Source organism: Tamandua tetradactyla, chromosome 6 (assembly GCF_023851605.1).
Source record: "Tamandua tetradactyla isolate mTamTet1 chromosome 6, mTamTet1.pri, whole genome shotgun sequence".
Classification (NCBI taxonomy): domain Eukaryota; kingdom Metazoa; phylum Chordata; class Mammalia; order Pilosa; family Myrmecophagidae; genus Tamandua; species Tamandua tetradactyla.
In genome coordinates this window covers 27,614,386-27,641,125 of record NC_135332.1, presented here as the reverse complement: position 1 = coordinate 27,641,125, position 26,740 = coordinate 27,614,386, and the positions used below count along the sequence as shown (strand labels likewise).

Below are 26,740 nucleotides of genomic sequence, written 5' to 3'. Positions count from 1 at the left end.
CGCAAACCCGGTTCTGTCTCGCCGGCGAACTCAGCCCCGGAAGTGGCGACGCTTCCGCTTAGAGGCGCTGCCGGGGCCGCGGAGCCGGACTGCGGTTGGGGGCAGGAGGAGCCGGGGCCATAGCTGACATGGAGCAGGTGGGTCCTGGGGAGGGTATTAGGGCCAGGGTAGTGGCACGAGGGTTATCCCTTGCCGGCGGGTCCTGCCTCCCTGCTTGGTGTCCGTGCTTGGCTCTGTCCGACCCTTCCCTCAGCCCCCGCGTCCCAGGTTCCGCCCCCTTCCTCTGCTCGGCCTCGCTCCGCCCCACGCGGGGTTGGGGGCTCCCACGCTGACCCTTCCATCCCGCCCGCCCGAGGCGCCGCAGCGGGGACGGCCGGGGTTGGCGTACGGAATCGCTTCCTAAAGGCTCCCACTTAACCGTGATGGGAGAGGAGAGGGGACAGGGTGCAGGTATTGGAGGCAGAGGTTGTGTATGGGGAGGGGTTAGAATCTGAGAATGAGAAAACAAATAACATACTTTCTGGTAAGTCTGCCGGTCATTTTCATCCGAAGTCTTCTCCAGCTTCTTTTGGAAACGGCCTTGAATGACTTCCTAGTTATTATTTAACATATCTTTCCTATAAGTTCTTAGATGTGAATAGCACCAGCGACACTCATTCTTAATTGACACGTTTAAATTTTTTTTGCTGTCTTCCACATCAGCATCTCCTGGTTTTCTTCCTACATCAGCATCTCCTGGTTTTCTTCCTACTGCTCTGACAATACCTTCACATTCTCCTCTTCTGCCCAAACCCTCACCCTGTACATTGAATCTGGCCGTGTTATCTATTCTCATGACTTCAGATTTACACCGTCTAAGTCTCCGAAACGCCCAGATTTACACCTTCAACGCAGCCCCTCTCTGGGGCTTGGCGTCCAGCAGCTTATTGGACAGTTCCACTTCCTTTCAGACTGAGGGCAGCTCAAACCCACTGTGCACAACCCGAACTGGTGTTTTTGCACGGACTTGTTCTTCTGCCATCCCATCTCAGCCAGAAACGTGGGGGTTATTTTACAGTCCCTCTTATCCATCAATTCCTATATTTAAGGGATGACCCAATCCTGCTGAATCTCCTGACCATCTTTCAGACCTGTTCCTGTTCTTCCGTCTCTTTTGTTCCCACCCTTGTCTGGGCGGCTCTCACCAGGTGTCTGCAGTAGCTTCCCAGCAACTTCCAATCGCTGCCTCCGACCGAGTCTCCAGATTGCGACTCTTGATCCTTTTAAAATACAAGTCTGATAGTGTCACTCCCTGCTTAAAACCCTTTGATGGCTTTCCGTTGTCTGTGGGGAAAGGTCGAATCTCTAGCAGGATTTACACAGCTATGATCTAGTGCCTTCGTAACCAACCTCCTACATGCACCTGAAGACCCAGGAACATAGAACTGCAGATGTGCCTTGCCCGCCCCTTGCTATTTCATGTCTTCATGACCCTGCACAACCAGCCTGAAAACCCTCTTCTCTCTTCTGCTGGGCTACCTTCTCTGTGCCCTTCAGTGCTCTGCCCGAGCAGCATCCTCTCTGGCTCATCCCCACCCCACCCCAAGGCGAAATACCACCCCCGTCTGTTCCCTCGGCACCCTGTCCATAATAGCGTAGTGTCTGGTAAGACAGGCTCCTGAATCGTACTGCTGGGTTCTGATTCTGATTTGTGACCTTGATGAAGTCAGTGCCTCAGTAGCCTCATTTTTGAAATGGGAGAGTTATCCTACCTTACAGGATTGCTGTGAGGATTAAATGAAATAGTGTATGCGTAGAGCTTAAAACAGGGCGGGGCACATGAGTGCTCGTTAACTAAATGCAACTTTTATTGTTTATATAAGAAAAATGTAGCTCACTGATTATTGTTATTTTTAATTTCATAAGCTGCTTGAGGCTTGCTTCTTGTTGTATCCCAGAGCCTTAAAGCCTGGATCTGTCAATAGATAAAAAGGGGTGAAGGGCATTGAAGGCAGGGTTTGAATTTATCAAGTGAGGATTCAAGGGTTCAAAAGAACCAGCCCTGAGGTCAGGAAAATGAATCTGGAAACAGATAAATGTTACATGGGAAGGGTTAGTTCTAGAGAAATGTACACAGAGCTCTGGGAAACTAAGGGAGAGAAAGATCAGGGTGGCTTCCCAGAGGAGCTGACGTTAGTGAGGGGCCTTAAAGTGAGAGGGTGATTTTTCCAGAGGAAGATAGAGGCCAGGCTGGGCCCAGAGCATGGAGAGCTGAGTCCTCTGAGCAGAATGTGGGGGGATGGTAGTAGGATGAGGAAGGAAGCAGGAACTGGGCAGAGCCAGCAGGGCCATGCTCTGGGGGGGCCTGGAGGCCTGGTGGTACCTTGGGGGGTGGGGGTGAGCAGAGCCCCTAGGGGAAGGGTCGACATACATGCCTTTGGACTGGCCTGTGCTTTAGACCAGAGACTAGGCCTTTGTTCATGTTTGCCTGCCGGGGTCGCCTGCCCGCCCTACCTCCAGCTCATAGATGCAGAGTCTTTAAGGCCTGGGTTGGCTGGCTCCTCCTCTCTGTGGCTTTCCTGACCTCATCCTTTCCAGCCTGGGTCAGCAGCTCCCTTCCCTGGAAGCCCCGGTGCTTTGTTCATTCCTGCCTGGAAGCACTGACCACAGCGTGGCACCGTGAACATTATTTATCTTTCGGCCTCCCTCAGAAGATGGGAGGTGGTGGACCAATGTCTTCAGGGACTAGCATAGTATCTGGCATCCTGTGGGCTCTTGGTAAATGGGTGTTGCATTAAATTGATGTCTCATATACCTAGACTTGTTTGGGGAGGGCAGTGTGGGTAAGACCAAACATCTTGCATATTTGACAGCACGTACTTTCCCCGTCCAGTGGTAGAGATTGTTGGCTCCATTGTACAGATGAGGAAGCTGAGACTCAGGGGAGGTGAGGTCCAGGTCACTCAGCAGGGGTTTAAACAACTGTCTCTTGACTCCAGATCTCTTCCCCAAACTGCCTTGGGGTCCTAGCCTGGCATGGCACATGGGCAGGGGTTTGAAGTTGTGTGAGATCTAGGCTAGAACGGGGCAGCTGCCACATAAGTGGGATGCGGGAAGGGGAGGGCATCCCATCTGACTAGCCATGTGTCCCTCCGAACTTCCTCTGTCTGGGGAGGGGCTGGCTGATCCTGGCTTTTGTCCAGTCTGGGCTGGTGGTTGGAGGAGTGTGTGCTGAGCCACCATCCCCGGGGCCTTCCATGAGTGGGCTGCTGGCACTGAGGTCTCTCCAGGAAGATGACTGACTTTGGGAACTTGACCTCATCGGCCCCACGTTTTACCCAGTAGCATTAAGGGGTGGGGCCTGACTCACCAGCCCCTGAGTAGGCCTGAGACTGGGGAGTCACTGAGCTGGGGGATGTCCCCGACATTTACAGGGAGAGAGAGGGAAGGCTGAGTAAGATCTTCATTTGTTAGAGTTTTCCAGTAAACTATGCCTTTAGAACTTCCCAGGCACGGAGGGGAGGGTGCAGTAATGAATTTAGTTTCTGTTTTGGCCCTTCCTGTTCCACTTCCCCAGAAGGAAGGAGAAACGGGGCTGGACTTTGACCTTGAGGTCTTACATGTCACTACTGGCATACCCTCCTCTCCTTAAACTCCCACCTCTGCAGGGAACTACCCAGACCCTCTGTGTTGGGTGGGGGGGTACAGAGGCCATTAAGCCCTGAGTTACAGGAGGACCCATGATGTGCCCTCCTGAGTGGGCTCCCTGAGACTGGAGCCCATTCTTCCCTCTAGCAATATAGGTGAGACCCTCACTCTGGGCAGTGCCGGCTGCTGACCGTGCCTGGTCCTACCTGGAGCCCTGCCTCCAACACTGTACCCAGAGAGAGGAATAGTAGTCATAGCCACCGTTAATCAAGCAGGGCACTTTGCCTGGGTTATTGCTAATCCTGTCAACAGCTCTATGAAATGGGCCCTGTACTGTCCCCACTCTTTAGATGAGGAGACTGAGGCTCAGAGGGAGTCAGTGCTTTGGTCAAGGGCACATAGCTTAAAAAAAGATGGCTTTGGGCTCTTAACTCCAGGTCTGATGTCTGAACCCCAGGCCACTCCCTCTCCCCTGTTCCAGCATGGGCATTATGGATTCACAGGCCTGCTAACTTTCTGGACAGACACCATGGGCCAAGCCCTCTCCATTGAGGGCTCATGGAGAGATGACTTTGAGACCCAAGCCAAGTGGGGTGAAAAGCAAAGAGATGGCCCAGGGTCCTGAAACCTGGGGCTGTGGGAGCCCTGGAGGGTGAGGGAAGAGAGCTTTGCCCAGATGGTAGCATTTGAAGAGAAAGTAGGAGTTCTCTTCCAGAGGGGAGATCATTCTAGAATGAGGGAACAGGGAGTGGAGGCACAGAAAAGACTAGCCATGGTCTGGAGTGGAGAGTGGGGGCGTTGCCAGTGCCCATAGTGAAGGAGGAGTGCTGGAACTTGCTGAGAGAGAGTCTTTTCTCCTCCAGGACCCTTGCTATCAAAGAAATCTAACTCACCTCGCGTCTTCTCCCAGCAAGACAGACCTCAGGGGATGAGAGAACGGCACGTCTGCCTGAGGGTGCCTGGGAAATGAGTTCCCCTTGCCTGCTGCTAGGGGGTTCCTGGGCCCTGGGCAGGCCAGACAGCAGCAGCAGCGTCTGGACAGGGCTTAGTGTGTGTGTGGGTGTCTCCTTGCGTATGTGTAATGTGTGTCCTTGCACATGCTGCTGTGGGGAAGAGTGCAGACGGTTGATCAACACATTTCCTGTTTACTGTGAGCCTGGTCCCCTTCTGGGTACTGGGCACACAGCTGTAAGTAAAGCAGGGCAGTCCCTGCTCTCATGGAGTTCCAGTGGGAGGAGACTGGCAATAAATACACAGAGCAGTAAATGTGTAATATGTCAGAGATACTAAGTGCTGTAAAGAAATATAGAATAGAGAAAGGGAATGGAGGGTGGGGGCAAGATAGGCGTTCAGGGAAGGCCTCTCCGAAGGGATATTTGCATAGAGGCCCGAATTGCAGGAGAGAACAAGCTATGCAGACACTTGGGGAAAGAGCTGCAGACAGAGAACAGCAGATGCAAGAGCCCTGGGGCGGGAGCATGCTTGATGTACCGAAGAACAGGGAGGGTGGGACCTGTGTAGCTGGGGAGAGGCAAGGGGTAAAAGGGGCTTGTAGGATAGGGTGGGGACTTTGGCCTTTACTCCGGGTGAGATGGATGGCATTGGGAGGTTTGCAGTATTGGAAGATGTGCTCTGACTTTTCACAAGATCACTCCGTGGGTGAGGGTGAGGAGGTGGTCAGGAAGCTGTTGCAGGTGAGAGATGCTGACAGCTTGGAGAGGTTGATATGATCGTGATGAGCAGCGGGCAGAGCTGCATTTTGAAGGAGGAACCACAGGAATTGCTAATGGTTTGCATGTGGAAGGGAAGACACTAACCCTGGCAGGATTAGTCACCAAGCTCTTTGGGGTCCCTTGACACTCCACCAGAGCCTTGCCTGCTCTTCCCCCCAGCTTCAGAAGAGAATTAGAAGAATCCACACTGCTCAGACATGTGGATCGTTGTTAGATATAGATGGGACCCATCCCCCCAGCCCTGGGTCACAGAGCACAGGGTTGCCAGCTGGAACTTACCTGGGTGGGGTCTAGCCCAGCCCTCTGTATGAGGATGGGGGAGGGGAGGGTGGACAAGGGCTGGAAGACCCCCAGTGGTAGCATCTGCTGCGGGTGTCTTCCACACCAGGCCTTGTTCTAGGCACATTGCACGTATCATCTCCTTTGATGCTCCAGACAGCCCAGGGTCAGGAAGGTATGCTCCTCGGCTTTCAGACACAGCAGCTGAGCCTCGCGCAGTGAGCAAGTGGCGTTGTTCAAATCATAGATTGCCTTGGCCAGGAGATGCCAGCTGGCAGCTGCAGTCAGCCTGGGTGCTGAGCTGCACAGAGGCTGTTGGAGCTTCTGGTTTATCTGTGCCCCTGTCCTGGGAGCTGTGGAAATTGGAAACGAGGCAGGGGGGCGGGGAGGGAGAGAGGCTCAGACATCATGCTGTACTCCTCTTCCGTCTGCATGGAAGGGCAGCGAGTGCTGTGCTCTGGCCACGAGTGGGAAAGGGGGATATCAGAGATCAGTCTTAGCATTGCTTCCGAGAGCCTGTGTATGGAGAGGGATAGCCCCCACTTCCTGCCCACACCCCCACACTGGGGTTTCACCTTGGTTTGGAGCTGAAATTACTTGGCCTTTTTTATAGATGAGAAAGCTGAGACTACAGGATTAGGTAGCTTGTGTCACAGCAGGTGAATTGTAGAGTTCACAGTTGAACCTGGGTCTTTCTAGACAGTCCTAACTGCATTTTAACTACTGCCTCCCCACCCCGACACACACGCACACCTCCTCTGTCCTGAAAGGCCTGCCAGCCACTTGTTCCATCTCAGCTACCACTGATGAGCACCTGCTGTACTCCTTCCCAGACACTTACATAAGCACCAAACCCGTGATGTAGGAATTATTGTTGATTTTTAAAATGCATCTGAGGAAACGGAGTCTCAGAATGGTTATACTTTGCCTAAGATCATACAGCTACTAAGGAGGGAGGGGATGGGGTGGGATCTGAGATCTGAGATCTTTCCATGATGTTGGCTGTCTCCTGTAATTTGTCCTGAGTCCCAGGCTCACCCGAAAGCTCTTATTGCAAGAGGGATAGAACAAGTGTTTCCTGGGGGTGAGTAGAGCTGTGCCCACCCCTCCCTTTGCCTCAGGAGAGGTCTCTAACCTACTGTGCCCAGAGATCTGATTTGCCCTTCCTTCTCACCCCTGCACCCCCCTCCTCCAGTTTAGGATAGTGAAATATCCAATCCCTTCCCTCTCTCCCTCCCTCCCATTTTCCCAAAACTTTAGCAGCTCAGCTTCCACAAACACACGTGTCAAGTCTGCAACCATCCCAGGCGGACTCCTTCACGCCGCACACGCTGTTCCCCTTCCGACACCTTTGATGGCACTTGGGAGGGGCCGGTGACAGCAGGCAGTGGGCTTGGCGGGGATTGCCGCTCTCAGGGGGCTGGGTGGCAGCCCTGCTGTCTCTAGCCTCCTGGCTCATTGCTACCCCTGCCCCCCACAGGAGGATGGGCCCGGCGGGAAGGAGGCCGGTGCTGGCTCTTCTGCTGGCAGCTTTGGACCCCCTGCCCTGGCCGGCCACCCCCTCTGGGGCTGCGGGGCCTGGAGTTAGCCAGAGAGCAAGCGCTCTGAGGACCACTGGGGTAGTTCCAGGCCGAGGTGGTTTTCACCTCTTAGACTTGCTTAAAGTTTGAAGCCTTGTGAGTGGTTTTCAAACTACTATGCCCCAAGGAGGTGCCCCAGGAGTGACCCATAGCCGTTCTGTTTTTATCTGTTTTACCAAGTATGGTGTTTTTTTTTCTTAAGTTTCCCTTGCTTAAAAAAAAAAATGTTTGAAAACCGCTGACCCTTCCCCAGGTAAAGAAGCAGAGACTTGGTGCGAAGTGAATTCTCGAAGTTACTGGGAATCAGTAGTTGCTCCAAGGCTGGGGCGGACCCTTGGAGTGGACCCTGGTCCACCCCCACCCCCACCCCCAGCACGTGCCCTTTCCACCGCACAAGCTGTCATGTGGTGGGCCTCGGGCCCTTTAGTTGGGGGGTGTGCAATCCCCTATCTCTGACCTCTGGCCAGCCACCCCAGCCCTGCTCAGGGCCCCCCACGCCTGGCTCCCACACATCCCACATCCCTGTGTCTACAGCTCAGCAGACTCCCCGACACCTCTGCCTGCAGCCCCATCTGTGTCTCGCTTCACAGGGATGTCTGGGTGTGCGAGTGTCAGCGCCGCCGCCGCTCGGAGTGTCTCACATCCAAGTTGCTGCCCCCAAGTCCTGTCCCCTGGGAGGGAGGACAGAGGGGAAAAGACAGACAGACACAGGGGCAGAGCGAGTCAGAAAGCCATGGCATTCAGCAGTGAAACAGGGAAGAAGAGGCAAGAGATGGGCAAAGGGGGATAGAGAAGGGGAGAGAGAGACGGGGGGTGGGGGGGCAGATGGAGGGGGTGGGGGAGACCCATCCACTGCAGAGAGATGTGATGGGTGGGTGGAAAGACCCAAAGAGGGGAGCAAAAGAGACAGATGTGGGAGAGGGTGGAACAAGAGACTTACCAAAAAGAGACAGGCAGAAAGTTAGTTTGCGAGAGAGGCAGGGAAGAGGAGGAGAGATGGAGACAGAGAGGAGGGGAGACGGCTTTGGCAGGAGACAAAAGGGCCTTTAGAGACAAGGAAATGTCACCTGCCCTGGAGCTGCGGGCCTGTCACAGTGAGGGATGCGCAGAGCATGCTATCTGGCACCAGGTCCGGCTGATGGATGTCAGGGAGTCCCACTGCCAGGGGCCTATCACATCCGGCTTCCGACTGGCTCCTTTCAGAGCCGGGCCCAGCTTCCCCTTAGTGCCCGCCAGGTGAGCTTGCCCTGGGGACCCGAAGAGTGTGGTACTGGGGGATAGCCTCGGGCTACTGCCTCTGTCCCCCCCACCCCCAGCTGAGACCAGCATTCGCCCCTGTGCACTGGGGCTTGCACAGAAGCAGAGGGACGGATGAGCCGGCTTCCTCAGAACCTCCTGCCTGCACAAACTGGGGGCTTGTTTTGGACTAGTTGGGCGAGGGGTCCAGGAGGGTGGTGGGCATTGCTAGGGGACGGAGGGGACAGCAAAGCAGGGAGGACCAAGGAGGGCAGAATAGATAGGACTTGCCTTCCCAGGATCAGCAGCAAACATCTAGGGCCCCCCTTTGCGAGCCCCCAAAGCTGCCCAGATGCTAGAGTGTGAAAAGACTCAGGGGACCCTTTTTTTTTTTAATGATGTGCAGTTAGTGGTTATTTTTTTTTAATTGTGGTAATATACATATAACACAAAATTTACGATTTTAACCATTAAAAAAAGAAAGTTTTATTCACACACTGTACAATCCAAAGTGTACAGTCAGTGGCTCTCGGGGCAGTCAGAGTTGTGGCTTCATCACCCCACAATCAATTTGAGAACATTTTCATTGCTCCTAAAAGAAAAATCCCATATCCCGTATGCCCCCCTATTATTGACACTTGGCATTGGTATGGTACCTTTGTTACACTTGATAAAAGAATATTATAATATTATTGTTAAGTGTAGTCCTAGTTTGCATTAGTTGTATTTTCCCATATACCATGCTATAATTAACACCTTGTAATAGCGACGTACATTTGTTCTAGTTCATGGAAAAACATTCTTGTATTTGTTTTTTAATACAATTAACCACAGTCATCGTCCAGAGCGGGTTCACCATGGTACACAGGCCCGTGGTTTATCCTGCAGTCTTCCTTCTAGTGACCTACACAACCTCAGACTTCCCCCTTCAACCGCAGCCGCGCCCATACTCGGCACTGTTCACTACACTCGCAGTAATGTGCCACCGTCACCTCTATCCATTTCCAAACATTTGCGTCAACCTTATTAAACATTCTGCACAAATAAAGTATCGGGCCTCCATCCTCAACCTGTTCTATCTCCTGGTAACCTCTGCTCTAGATGTTAACTCCGTGAATTTGCTCATTATGAACCATTTTAAGTACAGAATTTAGTGGCATTCATTTCATTCATGGTGTTGTGCTCCCATCACCACCATCCATCGCTGAAACTTCCCCCACCCTCAGGGAGACTCCTGCTGGATGGGGTCCGGGGGCTCAGGCCCCAGGGCGCTGCTGCGTTAGTGCACCTCTGAGTCAGTGCCTCTCGGGCTGTACCCCGAGCCTCTCCTTCCCATGCCTTTTCCTCCCAGCGCCTTGTTCTTCCCCAGCTAGGCCAAGAGGAGCAGGGACAGGCTCTCTTAGGGCCTCTTGCCCAGCAAACTGGTAGAGCAGAGGCCTCAGGCCGGGGGTGCAGGACAGGGAAGGAGTGCTCCGGGGTCCCTTTGGTCTTCAGCGATTAGCCCCCTGGTTGCATAGGAAGTTAAGAGGTGAGCTAAGTCCACTCCTCTCTCAGAGCCTTCGCTGTCTTTGCTGTGAATCAGGAGGACCCGCCTCTGTCCTGCGTGGGCAGAAAATGTGAGCGGGGACTAGCGTTTTGCCAGCAGTAGAACATGGACCGGTTTTGGGTGGTGGCTGGTTCTCCTTCTCTTGGGGTCTGCCCTGTACCCCTCTGCTGTGTGGCATGGAGCTGAGGGACAGGAGACCATCTGGTCATTCATTTATTCAACCATCAATTATTAAGCACCTCCTGTGTGCCAGGCATTGTGCTTGGGTACTAAGGAGACAGCAGTGACCCCTGCCCCCATGGAGTTTGCAGACTAGTGAGAGAGAGAGAGGGAAAGGGGGGAGGGGAGCCAACAATCAAACAACACAAGATCGTTTCTGTTAGTGACAAATTCACTGAAGAAAATGAAGCAGCATAGTAGAATCTCATGCTGTGACTGGGGGTAGGAAGCCCTCTGAGGAGAGGGCTTTTGAGCTGCCAATTCAGAGGCCTGGGGAGAGCATTCCAGGCGGGCACAGGGCCGGGCCCATGTCTTCAAGGCAGGCCAGGGCCCCGAAGGAAGGCCAGGGTGTCTGTGGTAGTGAGGCAGGGGCATGCCCTGCAAGAAGAGCTGGGCAGAGGCCACTCTGCGAGGCCTGGTCTCCCAGCGCTTAGGGACAAGGTACCAGTTGCCCCAAGAATGGTGGGGGAGTTTTGCTTGGTTGTAAATGGGGAATGGCAGGATCTGATATGGGGTTTTGTTTGTTTTTAGTTTCTGTTGTGCTAACATGTGTACAACATAACATTTCTTGTTTTAACTACTTTCTTGTGTACAATTCAGTGGTGCTAATTACATTTACAATGTAGTGCTGCCACTACTACCACCCATTACTGATTTATGTTTCAAACCTTTCTCTGCTGTTGAGGGGAGAAATGGTTACTAGAGGGTGAATTGGGGAGGCCACCCATCTGGTGGGCATTGCAGCTGTCCAGGTGAGAGAAGATGGTGCCTGGGCCTGCGGGGGGTCACCTAGAGAAGAGAGACCACGGTGTAGCCCCTCCCCCGCATATCCACCACCCCTACTCCCCATCCCCTGTCCCAGCTGGGCACACACTGAGACACTGCTCTAGGAAGTCCCTCCCAGTTGCCATGGATTAGGGGGTGGGAGGGTAGGGCTGCTGGAAGGGAATGTGGCTTTGTGCTTGGAAAACAAAGAACAGAGCTTGGGGCCCTGTCCTCCTGGGGGTGGGGGCAGGCCGGAGGCTGTTGACAGGGCCCAGAGGCTGAGCACAGGACCAGGCTTGGCAGGGCAGGCTGTGCCCCAGGTATCAGGGAAGTGGGTCGGTGCCCAGCAGAGGGACCCCCGGGCCCTCTAGGAACTGCTGGGCTTTGGGAAGGTGGGAGGGCGAAGAAGGAGGGCAGAGGGTGAGAGAGGCGCTCAGACCCCTGCAGCCTCGGAAGTCAGGTGGGCACAGGGAGTTTGGATGGAGAGTGCCCGGTTGGTTGGGCTGAGGCAGGGTGGGGACCGGGTGTGTCAGGGAGCACATGTGGGGCTTGGGGGCTGAGTGTGAAGGGATGGAAGGAGGGTAACAGGCCCCCCAGGACGCTGTCTTGCCTGGCCTTACCCAGCTACTCTGCTTCACCCCCCAGCCGTACCACTGAGCCTGCCCCCTGCCTACCAGGATGAGCAAACTGCCTGGGGAGCTGGCCTGTGACTTGGAGCGCAGCCTGCCAGCGGTGGCCTCCCTGGGCTCTTCGCTGTCCCACAACCAGAGCTTCTCGCCACGCTTTTTTCCGCCACCTCCGGAGAAGCGCCGGGCCATCTCCGATGTGCGCCGCACCTTCTGTCTCTTTGTCACCTTCGACCTGCTCTTTATCTCCCTGCTCTGGATCATTGAACTGAACGTGAGTGGGGCTGAGACTGGGTGCACAAGTTGTGTTGGGGGAAGGTTACCCAGGCTTCAGTGCATCTGTCACGTGGTGGGGCACGGCCCCTCCCTGTGGGGCTGATTACCTGGGTGAGGTGAGGAATGGAAAGGTAAGAACAGCTGCGCTCATCTTCCAATGAAGAAAATAAAGCTCGGGTTGGTGGACCCACGTGGCCAAGGTCGGCCAGCATGCATGTGGAGGAGGCAGGGTTTGAACGCGGCCCTCTGGCTGCAGTCTTCACTCTTGACCTCTGTGCCGTAGTGCCCCCTGGTGGAGGAAGAGAGAACTGGTGGACCTGTGGGAATATTTTGTCTTTTTCCTGCCTTACATAGCTCTCTGGCTCCAATTCATTCATCAAAGAACATTTTTGAGCCCCTGCTGTATGCCAAGGGGATACAGTGGGGAGCAAAATAGTAGAAACTCCCAATTCCCAGGAGTTCCCTCCCCATTTCGGATCCTCTTCCAGCACCCCCCAGTCTGGCCTCTCCAGGTTAGGTGAGATGCCACCTAGCTGCCTGGAGATGGAGCTACCTCAGTGCAGGTTGTAGCCCCCTGCCCCTGGGCAGTGCTTGGTCCACCCACAGGGAGGTCCGTCCAACTGGCGGAGGGTCCTGATCTCTGGGCACTGACAAGGCAGAGCAGTACCTGACCGCAGAGTGGGGGCCTGTGAGTGGGGCATCCCCACCTGGTCCAGCTTCAGCTCCTCCCTGTATTAACCTCAGCAAGGTTTCCAGTCTCTTTGTGCCTCCCCTGGTTTTCCTTCTGCAAGGTGGGTTCACCATCAGAACTCTGGGGGGTGCATGCCCTTCCTCCAGATCTCAAGCTTGGATGATAGGAAAACAATGACTTTGCTGATAGAAGTGAGGAGTTTGGGGAGGGGCTGGTTCAGGAGCCCAGAGGATGCATAAAGCTAGAAGGGAAGGCAAGCTCAAGGATGGCTGCCCCTGGTGCACTGGAGACGAGGCCAGCAGCCACAGTGAGCCACATCTGTGGAGGACTGTAAGGACCATCTTACCCATGAGAAAAATGAGGCCAGCAAGGTTCAGGGCTGTTAGAGAGCTTCAGAGATCTTGGGCCTGTGTCCTTGACCATGAGCCTTACTCTTGTGAAGCTTATGTAGGTAGGGAAAAGCTTAGACTACCTATAGGCATGCCTAAGAGTTACTTCTGGAGGACTTCTTTTGTTGCTCAGAGGTGGCCTCATTCTCTCTAAGCCCAACTCTGCAAGTGAAATCATTGCCCTCCCCACTACGTGAGACATGACATCCAGGGATGAAAGTCTCCCTGGTGATGTGGGAGATGACTCCCAGGGATGAATCCAGGCCTGGCACCGTGGGATCAACAATTCCATCCTGACCAAAAGGGGGAAAAGGAGTTTAACTAATAAAGTATCAGTGGCAGAGAGAGTTCAAATCGAGTCGAGAGGCTACTCTGGAGGTTGCTCTTATACAAGCTTCAGTTAGGCCTTGCTACCTATCATAACCTGCCAACCCCCAACAGGACCATTCCAACCAATCCTAAAGAACACCTAGGGCAATATATAAGATTCCACAAGGGTTCCGTGCACTAGAGTAACTTGCGAGAAACCTACAACCTCCAGATGGGTCCCTCGTCCAGATAAGTCCTGAAACCTAGCCCAGCCTCTCCAGAACATCAGATAGTTCCATCTGCCTACCTCATATTATGACCCTTCCAATATGAAAAATTTAGAATAGTCATATCCCAAACACACCTAAAGAGAGGTATGGAAAGATCAAAGGTGATGGTGGAGTTATACAGAGAAGATAAAATTTAACAAATGAATATGAATGCTGAATCATTAAATTGATATCTCTTTTAGTCTCCAGTATTTTAGAGCAGCTAGAAGTAAAAACCTAAAATTGTAGAATTGTAACCCATTTCAAAGTCTGAAATATGTTTTACAACTAATTATGGTGCTGTGCTTTGAAATTTATAGCTTTTTGGTATATATGTTATTTTTCACAAAAAAAAGAAGGAAAAAAAGTCGATTGTGATGATAAAAAAATATTTAAGCCCTCTAGCCTCCTATATGTTGGAGCAGCTAGAAGGAAAAATATGAGAGGATCGTATGGTAGCCCATGACAGACTCGAATCTGTCCTGTAACTACTTGTTGAAGAGTGCTTTGAAAACTATTGCTTTTTTCTTTCTTTGCTTTGTATATATGTTATACTATATGATAAAAAAAAGTTAAAAAGCAAAAAAAAGTTTTGGGCCTTCCTCCTTTTGAAGGGCCCATCCGGCATCAAAGCAGATAGTAAAGTTCAGCCACAATCTGCTTTCAGAATATATTTTCTTTACATATTTGAGCTGAAAAGATTTTGATAATTTTACATTTGAAATTATTTTGCCACATTGGCTGTGATTGCTTAGCAGCCATCACACATACTTAGGAACTCTTGTGAAGTGATAAAATCTAACCTACAAATTGTTTTCACGTGTACTGAAAACTTTCAGAAGCCTGAACTTAACAGTCAGTAGAGCTAGCATGCTTCGCTTGGAAGAATTTAATTAAAATGTAATAATTGGGCGGGCCATGGTGGCTCAGCAGGCAGAGTTCTCGCCTGCCATGCCAGAGACCCGGGTTCGATTCCCAGTGCCTGCCCATGCAAAAAAAACAAACAAAAAAAGTAATAATTTACAGTTCTGTAGTTAGGTTTTTGTATTTTGGGAGCATGTCTATTTTTTAGCTCACAAATGTTTTTTGGGCCCTGTGGATAGGACCCCAGCAGGGTTACCTGACCAGCGCAGTGACTGGCAAAGCAGCAACTAAATAAAACGCAGCTCTCCAGTGTCCTAAGCCCGTCAGCCTGACGGGTGGGCAGGCCAAGGGAGAGTACTCTGTAGAGAGAAGAGAGCCGAGCCCTGAGATCCAAGGGACGGCAACCATTAGTGTTTTGGAGCTCAGGAGGAAGCTGTCTGAGGAGTTAGTGGAGAGCCAAGCTGGGGTGGGATGGAATGGTCTGTCCGACCTGGAGGGCCTCACCATCTGGCGGAGGGGAGGTATCAGACTTCACGGGGTGCAGGGTGGTCTTGACACAGAGGTATGTGGTGGGGTGTGTAGGGGGAGTGCTGTCTAGATTGCCAGTTCCCCCTCTAGGCCTCAGAGCCTGGAGACCTTCGTAAAGATCCTGTTTCATGGGTTCAGCCCACTCAGAGACTCAGACTCAGTGGGAATAGAGAGTCTGGGTGTCTGTGTCTTTAACAAGCACCCCAAATTCAAATGATCTGCCAGAGATTGGAAGGCCCCATCTAGGTAGTTGTGAAGCATCTTCTTGGGCTCTATCTCCCAAAGTCCCCTTCTGCCCTCCCTCCCCCAGGTGTACCCCAATTCCCCAGCCTGATTTTCAGTATCCATCCAGACCCCCCTTACCCCCAGACCCCTGGACATTGGCATCCAGGCCAAGATCTCCAGAGTCTCCATGAGAATGTGTGGGTGGCTGGGGCAGGGACAGGGCAAGAACTGTCCATGCCATCCTCTCTGGCAGCGTGATGGATTTTGCCCATTAAGCACAGGCCTAATTAATTGATTTGCACCTGAGGCCGTCTGACACCTCTGCACACCCCTAGGCCCCATCATCGCAGATGGATTGTTGCCTGGGAAGATGGAGCACTGCAGTGGTGGGAGAGAGATGAAATTGCGCGAGTGGCCAGCTCTCAGCACCCTGTCTTCCAGCCCTGTCTACCTGCATATGGGCTGTCGGGGCTTGGCCTGTAGCCTCCTCTCCAGAGCCCCGAGCCCTCCTAGACTCATTCCTGGGCAGGGTGCCCATGTGAGTCGGTGCTTGGACCCGGCCCTGCCAGTTGGGGCTTCCCAGATCCTCAGACAGCTTCCAGCTGTGTTTCAGGGGCTCAGACCCTTTGGGTGGTGGGTTAGCATTTGCAGTCCCCCTCCAGGTTCAACCCTCCCCCTACCTCCCTGTCCCATTCCTGCCCTCGGAGGCACACGAGGCAGCCCTGGGGACTAGGTTCTGATGGCAGTTCTATTTTTCTCTCTCTCTCAGACTAACAGAGGTATCCGGAACAGCCTGGAGCAGGAGATCATCCACTACAACTTTAAAACGTCCTTCTTTGACATCTTTGTGAGTGGCCTTGGGGGGCCCTGGGAGTGGGGAGGGAGCAAGGAAATGGCTCTCTTTTTTTTGGGTTGCGTTCTTGGCTCCCATCCTCAGGGAGCCCTCAATCTTGAAAAGTTTCCTAAATAAGGCCCCACCTTTAAAGAGCCCCATGTAGGAGAAAGAAAATAAGACCTCTTGTCCATGAAGGTCACATCCAAATTGTCCCTGAAGAAGCACTGACTCAGCCATTCTCTCCTGAGATGTGCACCTAGGTGGAGGGAACCTGGGAACAGGACTGGAGCTGTTAATTGGGGAGGCTTCCTAGAGCAGGTGGGTTAGGAGTGGGTCCGCTGGGTGGTCCTGTGTGCGCTGAAGCCTCCAGGATTGGGGAAGCCTTCTGTTCTCCCCCAGGTATGCAGAGGGCTGGTACCAGGCCGTAGGGGGAGGTTAGCCTTCAACAGTGGGGGGCAGGAGGGTGTTGGCTTGCCTGTGATGGCTGGGCACCCTCCCCCACCAGGTCCTGGCCTTCTTCCGCTTCTCTGGACTGCTCCTGGGCTATGCTGTGCTGCGGCTCCGGCACTGGTGGGTGATTGCGGTAAGATGGCACTTTCCCCGTAGCCCTTCCATAGCCCTTGGGCCTGGGCAGGGCTGGTGCAGGGCTGGAATAGAGGAGGACTCACTCCCCAGCCTCCACTTTCCATCCCCCCCCTCCTATGGCAGGTCACCACGCTGGTATCTAGTGCCTTCCTCATTGTCAAGGTCATCCTCTCTGAGGTCAGTGGCTTCAGGTCTGGCCGGTTTGATGGGCATCTAGCCTGAGAGATGGGCTTTTAAGAAGGGACCATTTCTTGGAATTTGGGTGTCTGCTTCTGTTGTGATGATTGGGGTGAGGGGAAAAATCCTGTCCTTCAATATTTTCAAGGAATCATCTTCACTGGCTTCCCCTGCCCCCTGCAACTCCAAGATTCAGAAAGTTCCTTCTCCAGTCTAACCTCAGTTAATCCTGCTGCAGAATTAATTGATCCATCTCAGAGGCATGTGCCACAGAGGGCCCTTAAGCTGTTTTGTACCAGGAATGGGGTGTATGCCAATTAGGCTGGCCAGAATTAGTGGTCCCAGGAGGGGATTTCTGAGTTTGGGATGACCCCTTGCCATGGAGCTCAGCCCTCTCCCTCCACAGCTGCTCAGCAAAGGGGCATTTGGCTACCTGCTCCCCATCGTCTCCTTTGTCCTTGCCTGGTTGGAGACCTGGTTCCTTGACTTCAAAGTCCTACCCCAGGAGGCTGAGGAGGAACGATGTGAGTGTTGGGGGTTGGGGAGGGTACAGAGAGGGCCACTCCACCCCACGAGAGGAGTGTTTCAGGCCTGAGAGCCAGTTCAGAGCCATCTTGCCAGCTCTGAGCAGCTTCCAGGGACCTCAGGGTGCACTGGGGTGGGGGCGCCCCAGGCTGTAAGTCATGGCTGGCCTTGTCTGGAACCATGGCCGCCCTTCTTTGCTCCCCTAGGGTATCTTGCTGCCCAGGCTGCTGCCACCCGTGGACCCCTTCTCTTCCCGGGCCCTCTGTCTGAGGGCCAGTTCTATTCTCCTCCAGAATCCTTTGCAGGTGAGGGCTGGTGGGCGGAGGAGCTGCCTTCAGGGAGGGGCTTCATGAGGAGCAGGGCAGGCTGGGTCTGTTCTATTTCTTCTATTAGGCTCCCTGGGGAAAGCCAGCAACCCTCTCCCACACACACTTTCATCCCCCCACATCTTTGTGCTCATGCATCTGAACCCCACCACCTCCCCACTCTCTCCACACCCCTTCCCTTTGTCCTCTGTGCTTGTTTTCTGCAGGGTCTGACAATGAATCAGATGAAGAAGGTGCTGGGAAGAAAAGTTTCTCTGCCCAGGTACTTGGCTGCCCACCTCCATCCTACCCTTGGGGTGGGCACCCCAGAGAAGGGCTAGGACTGGGCCCAGCTAGGGTGGGCAGGGGTTTCCCAGCATAGGACAGACTGTCGGCATCCTCAGTACCAGTCAGTGCCATGCAGCTGAGGGCCTGTCTCTCCGTGGCCAGGTCCACTGGTCTGCCTCATGCCTCGGGCTGTGGCCGCCTCTGGAGCCTGCAGGGCCAGGAAGCCCAGCCTCAACGCCCCCTCCACCTGGGTCAGGCTCCTGTAGGAGGTGTGTGGGGCACTAGCGAAAGAACAGAGCATGAACAGGGTGGGGGGCAGGCCCAGGCTGACCCTTCCTTGCCCCCCCGCCCCCGGCCAGGAGCGGGAGTACGTCCGCCAGGGGAAGGAGGCCATGGCGGTGGTGGATCAGATCTTGGCCCAGGAGGAGAACTGGAAGTTTGAGAAGAATAATGTAAGAAGCCCCTTTCCCACCCCACCCTCCCATGTGTGTTAGGAGTTTCCTCTCCCTTTTCTGAGCCCTGAAGAATCGCATGGGTTGGGACCCTGGAGTTGGCCATTGGGCAGGAGGTTGGACTGGACTGACTGTGTCCACTGTCCCTGCCGCACTCCCTGGGGCCCCTCACCTCCCAGCTGCTCTGCTCCCTCAGCTCCAGGCTTTGAAGGGGAAGCCGGGCTTCTGCCCTGTGTCCAGTGTTTTGTTTCATGTTCAAAACATCATGTAAAGAGATTGAACAGAGCTTAGAAAAGAGAAGAAACATTCTCCATTCCTCTGTCTTGTCGACCATCCTTTTTTACTGTGTGAAAAGTTTTCCTGGCAGCCCTTGTCGGTGTGGAGACCCAGGTGTTCGTGGTTGAGGCACAGCTCTGCTTCTGTCTTTCAACCTGATATCAAAAGCCTTTCTCTCCTCGTTGCTGTACATTTGCCAGAACTATTGTTTTTAAACAGCTGCTCAAATGTCCCCAAATTCCTGGAATTTCCCATCCCAAGCTGTTAAAACCCTGCAGTGCCTGCCACCCATTTCTGCACTACCAGCCAGTTCCCAGCCCTGCCCCTCCCGTCCCTGCCACAGGAATATGGGGACACCGTGTACACCATCGAGGTTCCCTTTCACGGCAAGACATTCATCCTGAAGGTGAGTGAGGGAAGCCATGTCCTCTGCAGTGTCTGAGCCTCCTACTTGGAATTCCAGGGAGGGGCCAAGGGACCCTTGGTGGGTTTCTCCTCCCCACCCCCAAGAGGGAAGAGCTTCTGCCCGTCCATGGGGGAAGGGGTATCTGCAGCACCCAGCCCTCTGTCCGCCCTTCCCCAGGCCTTCCTGCCCTGCCCGGCGGAGCTGGTGTACCAGGAGGTGATTCTGCAGCCTGAGAGGATGGTGTTGTGGAACAAGACAGTGACTGCCTGCCAGGTGGGCTGAGCCCCAGGGCCCATCTGTAAAATGGGGGTGACAGCCATCATACCTCCTGTGGAGGGCTGGAGGGTAGAGGGGGGGTGCCCAGTAGAGCACCCAGCTCAGAGGAGGAGCTTTGAGCCAAGGGACCGGGAGAGAGGCAGTTGGCCGGGGGGTTTCCTGAGGTGCTGGGACCCTGTCCTTGGGGTTTTCCCGGGGTAGCTTCTGCCTCACAGCTCCCCCGACGGCCCTCAGATCCTGCAGCGAGTGGAAGACAACACCCTCATCTCCTATGATGTGTCTGCAGGAGCCGCGGGCGGGGTGATCTCCCCTAGGTGAGTGCCCAGCAAGCCCCCTCGCCCCGGTCTGGCCTCCTCTGGCTCCCACCCCTGCCTGTTGGGCTGGGTCTTGGTGCCCTCTGATCTAACCCTCCTCCAGAGACTTCGTGAATGCCCGACGCATTGAGCGGCGCAGAGACCGATACCTGTCGTCGGGCATTGCCACCACCCACTGTGCCAAGCCCCCAACACACAAATATGTCAGGTGAGCCTACCTCACCCGGGGCCCAGGGAGGACAGTGCAGGGCACAGCGTGTCCAGCTAAGCACTTTCTCCTGCTGAGTCTGTGTTCCTGTTCCCTGTCCCATTGGGCTCTGCCCCTCCTGGCCCCTAATCCTGCTAATCTAGCTGCTCTGTCTGCTGGGGACTGGGGGAATAATGGCTGGAACCAGGCCTGAGGGCTGGAGGGGAAGTGTGCGGTGGGCAGCTGGCCAGGGGAGACTCTATCCTGGGAAGGGGGATGGGAGCCATGAGGGTGAGCCAGGCTGGCTGCACTGAGCAGGAGGCTCCCAGTTCTGGACTTTCGTCATCTTGCCTGGAGAGATATGGGGCCCCTTTCCTTCTCCTCACCCTGCCCCACTGCCTTGCCTTTCCTCAAGTGGCTCGGAAGTCCCTACGGAAGAAGAGGCGTCTCCTTGCTGCCTGCTCCTGGGCATCCTCCTAGTTCTTCCTGCTGTCTAATCTTAGGCTACCCTGCTGTATATACCCCATTCTTCCCTATCTCCTCCCTGGGTTTCTAGCAGAGAGCACTTTGCTATGAATCTGAAACTGGGACTCTAGTCTTGGCACCACCATAGGCCTGCTGGGTGACAGGGGGAAACCTCATTTCCTCTTTGAGTGTCAACCTCCTCATCCATTGAGAGGATGTAAGCGTGCTCAGTGGAGCTGTGGTAGAATTAAAAGGCGATAGGAGGTGAACCGTGCAGCCTGGGCCGTGCCTGCCTGCCAAGATGGCTCCCCCGCCTGGAGCCTGTGGGCACTGCACTGCTCCCTGAGTTGGGCCGTGAGTGTGCCAGGCAAGCTCACCCCTTCACAGCCAGAGTTGACCAAGAATCCCTGGACAGGCTGGACGAGGGCTGGGAATATGGTGGGCGCCCTGCCAGGGGAGTTGTGCAAGCATCAGTGAGCTGTGGTTGGAGACTCCGAGCATGGCATGGTGGGGTGGGGGTGAGGAGGTTGTCCTGTGGCCTCGGGAATACCTGTTCTGAGCCCTGCTCAGGCAGGATAATGGTTTCTAGCCCGGGAGCGCCCCTCCTGCTTCCACCCCAGCCCAAGCTGGGTCCAGAATGAGATCAGGGGGTCAGGGCCCATGCCTGGCTCCAAGGTCCCCCCAACTGTCCCCCTTTCCTCAGGGGAGAGAATGGTCCTGGGGGCTTCATCGTGCTCAAGTCGGTCAGTAACCCCTGCGTCTGCACCTTCATCTGGATCCTCAATACAGATCTCAAGGTGATGGGGACAAGGTGGGGAGTACCAGGGGGCACTAGGCACATGCATTGGGATGGAGGGGACTTGGCCAATGACTTGGTTGCTTTGTGACTTTAGGGGGTCCCCTTCCCCACTCAGGGCCTCCCCTGCCCTTGGCCTCATTTCTTACTCTGAAACTTGGGGCTGGGTCTAGATGGTCTTCTAGCCTCAGTGTTGCTGGGGGGCCCCTGCCTCCCCTTGCTTGCCTCTGGCTCCTGAGGCCCCACAGAGGGGCAGCTGGCGGCCAGCCCTGCCCTGTCCCACCTGGGACTGTTTGTGTGGCGGGTGCCAACACCGGGGCACAGCACGTTCTTCCTGCCGGGGAGGAGGGGGAGAGGGTGGCCCAGGCTGCATTCCAGAGCTGCCCCTGCAGTCTGCCCAGAGCACCTTACTGGTGCCAGTTGTTGAGGGGGAGATCCTGCTGAGGGCAAGCCATCCTGTAACTTAACCCTTCCCTCTCTCCCCAGGGCCGCCTGCCTCGGTACCTCATCCACCAGAGCCTTGCAGCCACCATGTTTGAATTTGCCTTCCACCTGCGGCAGCGCGTCAGGGAGCTGGGGGCCCGGGCTTAACTGCGCCCCTTGGCCTTCCTGTGGGCAGGGTCCTGCTGCCAGAAGAGGGGCCGACGGGGACTTCCTGCTGCTGCCCACCCAGGCCCAGCCTCAAGGAGTGGAGAGGGAGAAGGGCCTTCCGAGGCAGTGCCTTGGCCCCAAGCCCCCACCCCACACCAAGCCACGCTGTGCCTGGGAGCCGTGGCCTGGAGCAGCTCGTGGGGTTTGAGCACTTGGACTCGGGAGCTTTGCTGACTGAGGGAAAGGGGGGCTGCCCTGCTCCTGATGACATGGCGCCCCTGCCGCCTGGAGGAGGAGATCCACTGTCCCCTACCTGGCCAGGGGTGGGGTCTGCAATGGGCGCCTTGGACTTGGCTGGGGAGGGCCAGGGTCTTGGGGAGGACAGGGTAGAGGAGCCGCCAGTGTTAAGGCAGAAGAGCTTCCTCTGTCCGCTCCCTCATCACAATTTTTTAGGATTATTTAAAGAATCTGGGACCTTTTCCATACACTTGGGGAGCAGGTGGCAAATAGGGGATGATGGGTGCTGGCAGTGAATTTCTGCCAGGGTCTCCCCCAACCACTTACAGCCTCCTCGGAGAGCACCTTTGTAATTTGAGCCAATTAAAAAACCTGTACTCAAAAAAAACCCAGCCCCTCCTTCCTCACCACTTAAAACTGGGCATGAGAAGAGGAAGGCAGCACTCTGGGGGTTGGGGAAGGAGTAAGTTCCAGCTCATGGCCAGACACGGGACACACTCTCACCCAGTCTTGACACCTGTGAAAAGGTAGAGCCAGTGGGGATCCAATTTCTGGAATCCCACCACACTGTCCTGAATGGTTCAACTTGACGAGTGATGGTCAGGGAAATATCACCTTCCCTTCCACCAGGCAAGCCTCGGCCTCCTGTGAGGGCAGGTCAGGGTGAGGTTGAGTCCAGGAGTTGTGGGGGCCCAGTGAGAGAGTCCCCATGCTGCCTGCTGCAGGCTTGGCTGTTCCCAGCAGCCTGAAGCCAGGGAGGGTCTAAGGTGCCCTCACCCAAGAGCAGCGTAGAGCCTGGGTTCTCGGCAAGGGCCAGGGCACTGTCCTGGCCACCAGGATACCTGCCCTCCTCCCCACCCTGGCTACAGGCTTCCAAAGGGCCAACTTGCTTAGAGCCTGTCCTGCTCCTTTCGGGGTGCATGACCCTGGGCAAATCAATCTCTGTTTCTGAGCCTCCACTTGCTCATTATGTCATAGGGTTGTAAGATGAAAAGGTTTCAAGAACAAGGCATAGTGCCTCAGTAAACAGTAGTGTACAGTCCTGCACCAGCCAGGCCACGTGGTCCCTACAGGGTCCTTCAGCTGCTGGGCACCTTGGCTCCTCTCACTGCCTCTTCTGGTGCCCTTTGCTCACACAGCTATGCACACACACATACACTTATCCTGTACATCAGTTGTGCTGTGAGCCTCCACTTGGGTGCTGGGCCATGACAGGAGCCATCCCACCCCCAGCTCCCACGAGTGAGAGCCAGCCCACTCCCCAGCTAGCACATGGGAGCTGGCAGCCCTCAGCGCTCTTTCGGTCAATCCTTTGTGACCAGAGAGATGGGAAAAGGAAGCCCAGAGAGGGATAGGGGCTGACCCCTGATCACATAGCCTGTCTGTAGCCGATTTGGGAGTAAGGCCAGGTCTTCTGATCTTGCCACTTGACAAAGCCCCTGGTTTCCCATGTCACTCCACTTGGGGTACTGGGACAGAGCTGGGGGCCGCCTCCCCACTCCCGCCTCCACTGCAACTGGCCTAGCTTAGGAGACAGCTGCTCTCACTGGCCATGGGGAAGGAAAACACTTGGCAAAGGTTTGTGCTCCAAGGTCCCAGGCATGGAACTTCCAGTCCCCCTGCTCGTGTGGTGGTGGTTGTGGGAGGGCTGCAAGGCCTTTGGAGGCAGAGGTCACGGCTGCAGTGTCCTTCCCTGTTGAGGGGTTTGGTCAGAGGATGTGTCCTTGAGCCCAGGCAGAGGAGAGAGCAGTGGGGACAAGACCTGACAGCCCTGGCAGAGAGCCCAGAGGGGCATCAGTCCCTGCTGTTTCCTGCTCTGTTTACAGACAGACCGCCGTGCGTTCTGGGCAAGGGAAGGGGGGGACAGAGAGCAAGTACCCAGGCAGCACGGGTCTGGGCATGTGCCTGGCCTAAGATAGTGTCCAAGGAGAGTTGACACACCTGAGGGTGCCCCTCTGAGGACCCTGCCCCCATGGGGCATCTTGATCCCTTTAGAAGCTGACCTCTGACCTGGGGGTAGCCAGAGGCCAGATACCTCTACCCCCACCCTGGGCCCAGAGTCCCCCCATCAGTGAGTCTCCAGCTCTGCTTATAGTATCTGACACCAGCTGGGCTGAAAATAGCCCCTGGAGGAGGGGGAAAGAGGGGAGGAGGGGGTTATTTAAAGGGCTGGGGAGAAGCAGCCCAGAGAGCGTGATAAACATGGCCACTTCGGAGCTGAGCTGCCAAGTGTCGGAGGAGAACTGCGAGCGCCGAGAGGGCTTCTGGGCTGAGTGGAAGGATCTGACATTGTCCACACGGCCTGAAGAGGGGTGAGTGCGGCCCCCTGGGCATCCCTGCTGTGCTCCTCCAAAACACCCTCCATGAGGGTTGTGAGGCTAAGGTACAGAGCTCCTAGGAAGTTCCAGGGAGTGGAGGCAGGGATAGTGCCCACAGGGGAGAGTGAGGTGGAGTCATACCTTCTGCCTCTCAGGTCCTGGAAGCCCCAGGGAGTCTCCCAACCAGCCTGTGACTGGGGGGCAGGCGCTCTCAGGAGCTCACTGCCCCCTCCCTCCCCCCAGTTGCACCCTGCACGAGGAGGATGCCCAGCGGCATGAGACCTACCACCAGCAGGGGCAGTGCCAGGCGCTGGTGCAGCGCTCCCCCTGGTTGGTGATGCGTATGGGCATTCTCGGCCGCGGGCTGCAGGAGTACCAGCTACCGTACCAGCGGGTGCTGCCCCTGCCCATCTTCACCCCCACCAAGCTGGGTGCCGCCAAGGAGGAGCGCGAGGACACCCCAATCCAGCTACAGGAGTTGCTGGCGCTGGAGACAGCCCTCGGTGGCCAGTGTGCAGACCGCCAGGAGGTGGCTGAGATCACCAAGCAGTTGCCCCCCGTGGTACCTGTCAGCAAGCCTGGTGCCCTTCGACGCTCCCTGTCCCGCTCCATGTCCCAAGAAGCACAGAGAGGCTGAGAGGGACTGTGCCTCAGGCATCACAATGCCTGCCCCAGGCTGGGCCCTTCCTGGCTAGGACCATGGAGGGGAGCTGCTGGCCATGGATGCTTTGTAGTTTGCCCAGAGTTGGGGACTGGGGGAGGAGGGAGCCAGAGATCAGGATGCTTGGGTCTCCTGAGCTCCCAAAGGGAGCAACTAGAGTGGAGAGCTGGGGGCTAGCATTGCTGAGTACCCCCAGCTCCACAAGAGACAAAAGATGCTGGTGAGGGCAAGTGGTTCCAGGAGGAGTGACCCAGGTCCAGATTTCAGCTTCAGAGCAGGACAAGGAAGTGTGTGAAGAGGATCAGGAATCCTCTGGGAAGAGGGCTTGAAGAAGACCAGGAGGGGGATGTGAAGAGGGCAGAGGCAGGGCGGGGCCCCCAGCACCCTCTCTTAGTGCCGCAATAAATGCTCAGTCATGTTCCAGAGTTCCGTCTCTCTCCTTCTGGTTGGTTGTGGGGGCCAGTCGATTGGTGTCCCCCCATGCCCACTTCTGGGAACAGGCCCTCATCTGAGCTAATTATGGCAGAGCTAGTGGGTACACCCCATCCTTGGGCAAGGGGCAGAGCTGTAAACCGGGCGCCTGTCCAGCCCCCTTCCCGTATCCTGACTGCTGCCCAGTACTGGCCTCTGTGTCCAATCCCCTGGCACTGGGCAGTGCCCAGCAGGCCAGCTGGCATCCAGGGGTTGTTTAAATGATGTCTCATGAAGAATATGGACGGGGTTGGCAACAGGACTGTCCTTGGGTGTGCCTTGGGGTATGGATGGGGTAGTGACCCCAAGGCTGACTTACCTCCCGGTTCTGAATCAGGACGGAATCCTTGGCTGGGCTCTGGCGGTCCACCCGCTCTGCGCAGGGTGGGGGGTTGGGGGCGGAGTAAGGGGTCAGGTTCCTGTCTATGACCCTGGCAGCTGTTGTGTTTTCTCATGTCCCAACATGGCTGTCCGCCTGGCTGGACAAGGAGACACATTTCCTTTGGGCCAAGGCCTCAGAGGAGGTCTGGACCAAGGGGTACAGCGGCCCATTTCCACAGGGGCTGGCAGTCTACCCAGGGCAAAGGGGTGGTGACCTGATCCAGAAGTCTCCCACTCTAGGAAGCCCATGGAGATGCCCCAGCAGAATCCACTCCCCATTTTGGAGAATAAGAGGGCAGACCACAGCGTCTTTGCCATGTGGTACCTGGAGTGCCAAGCAGGACCTGGAGGCCTGGTCTGGCTATTTCCCCGAGAGGGAGCTGGAGTGTGGGCTGGGTGGGAAAGGGGCCAGAGACCCCAGGCCAGCAGGGACCTAAAATCTTTGGCACTCAAAGTCCCTGAGGATGGCTATGATGCCCCTGCTGGCTCCCGCTGCTCAGTGAGTGGCCCAGAGCCCTCCCACCTTCACCTGGACCCCGCACTCCTGCCCTGGCAGGAATGTCCGGAACCTTCTGTCCACCCCCCCACCCCCAACACACACCCACTCCATCCCCTGCAGCCCCTGGAGAAGCCGGCCCTGCGGGGGAGGCCCTGCTGTTCCACCGCCTAAGTGCATTAGCCCTGCTGCCTCCCGGCTCCCCCCTATCCAGCCTCCCCTATCGCTGCTGCCATCAGAAGGGTGGGGCCAGAGCCTGGCTGTGGGGGCCCCGGGGAATCGCAGCAGAGCCAAGAACGGACTGTCCTTTCTGAAGGTGGGGGACGCTGGAGGATGGGGGATGGGATAGGAAAGGCCAAAAAAAAACAAACTCCCTGGAGGAGGGGCTGAGAAGGAGAGTTGGGGTGACATTACTGAGGAAAGAGGATGGGTGAAGGAAAGGGTGTCCCGGAGGAAGGGGAGCCTGGCAGGGGTCTGGGGTCTTCAGGGGAGGGCACTGGGAGATGGGGACCTAGGAAAAGAAGCGAGCTGGAAAC

General features: G+C 55.6%; 2 protein-coding genes across 6 annotated transcripts; both read left to right on the top strand.

The window, feature by feature from the left end:
- The first annotated feature begins 4 nt into the window (after positions 1–4).
- STARD3 (StAR related lipid transfer domain containing 3) lies at positions 5–22,781 on the top strand. 5 transcript variants are annotated; one of them, XM_077164528.1, is made up of 15 exons: positions 5–137; positions 11,631–11,885; positions 15,932–16,009; positions 16,503–16,580; positions 16,706–16,759; positions 17,166–17,283; positions 17,491–17,589; positions 17,817–17,872; positions 18,237–18,329; positions 18,949–19,011; positions 19,189–19,284; positions 19,522–19,601; positions 19,705–19,809; positions 20,957–21,064; positions 21,536–22,772. In XM_077164528.1, the coding sequence occupies exons 2-15, from the start codon at positions 11,664–11,666 to the stop codon at positions 21,846–21,848; spliced, it is 1,563 nt and encodes a 520-aa protein (XP_077020643.1). In that variant the 5' UTR covers positions 5–137; positions 11,631–11,663; the 3' UTR covers positions 21,849–22,772. The 5 variants fall into 5 exon arrangements, with proteins under 5 accessions (XP_077020643.1, XP_077020647.1, XP_077020646.1 ...); XM_077164532.1 differs by having other exon boundaries at positions 20,957–21,050; positions 21,536–21,755; XM_077164529.1 differs by lacking the exon at positions 5–137 and adding an exon at positions 155–450 and having other exon boundaries at positions 21,536–22,775.
- Positions 22,782–24,048: 1,267 nt separating this feature from the next.
- On the top strand, positions 24,049–25,281 carry TCAP (titin-cap). Its single transcript, XM_077164535.1, has 2 exons — positions 24,049–24,189; positions 24,439–25,281. The coding sequence occupies exons 1-2, from the start codon at positions 24,080–24,082 to the stop codon at positions 24,830–24,832; spliced, it is 504 nt and encodes a 167-aa protein (XP_077020650.1). The 5' UTR covers positions 24,049–24,079; the 3' UTR covers positions 24,833–25,281.
- The last annotated feature ends 1,459 nt before the right edge of the window (positions 25,282–26,740 follow it).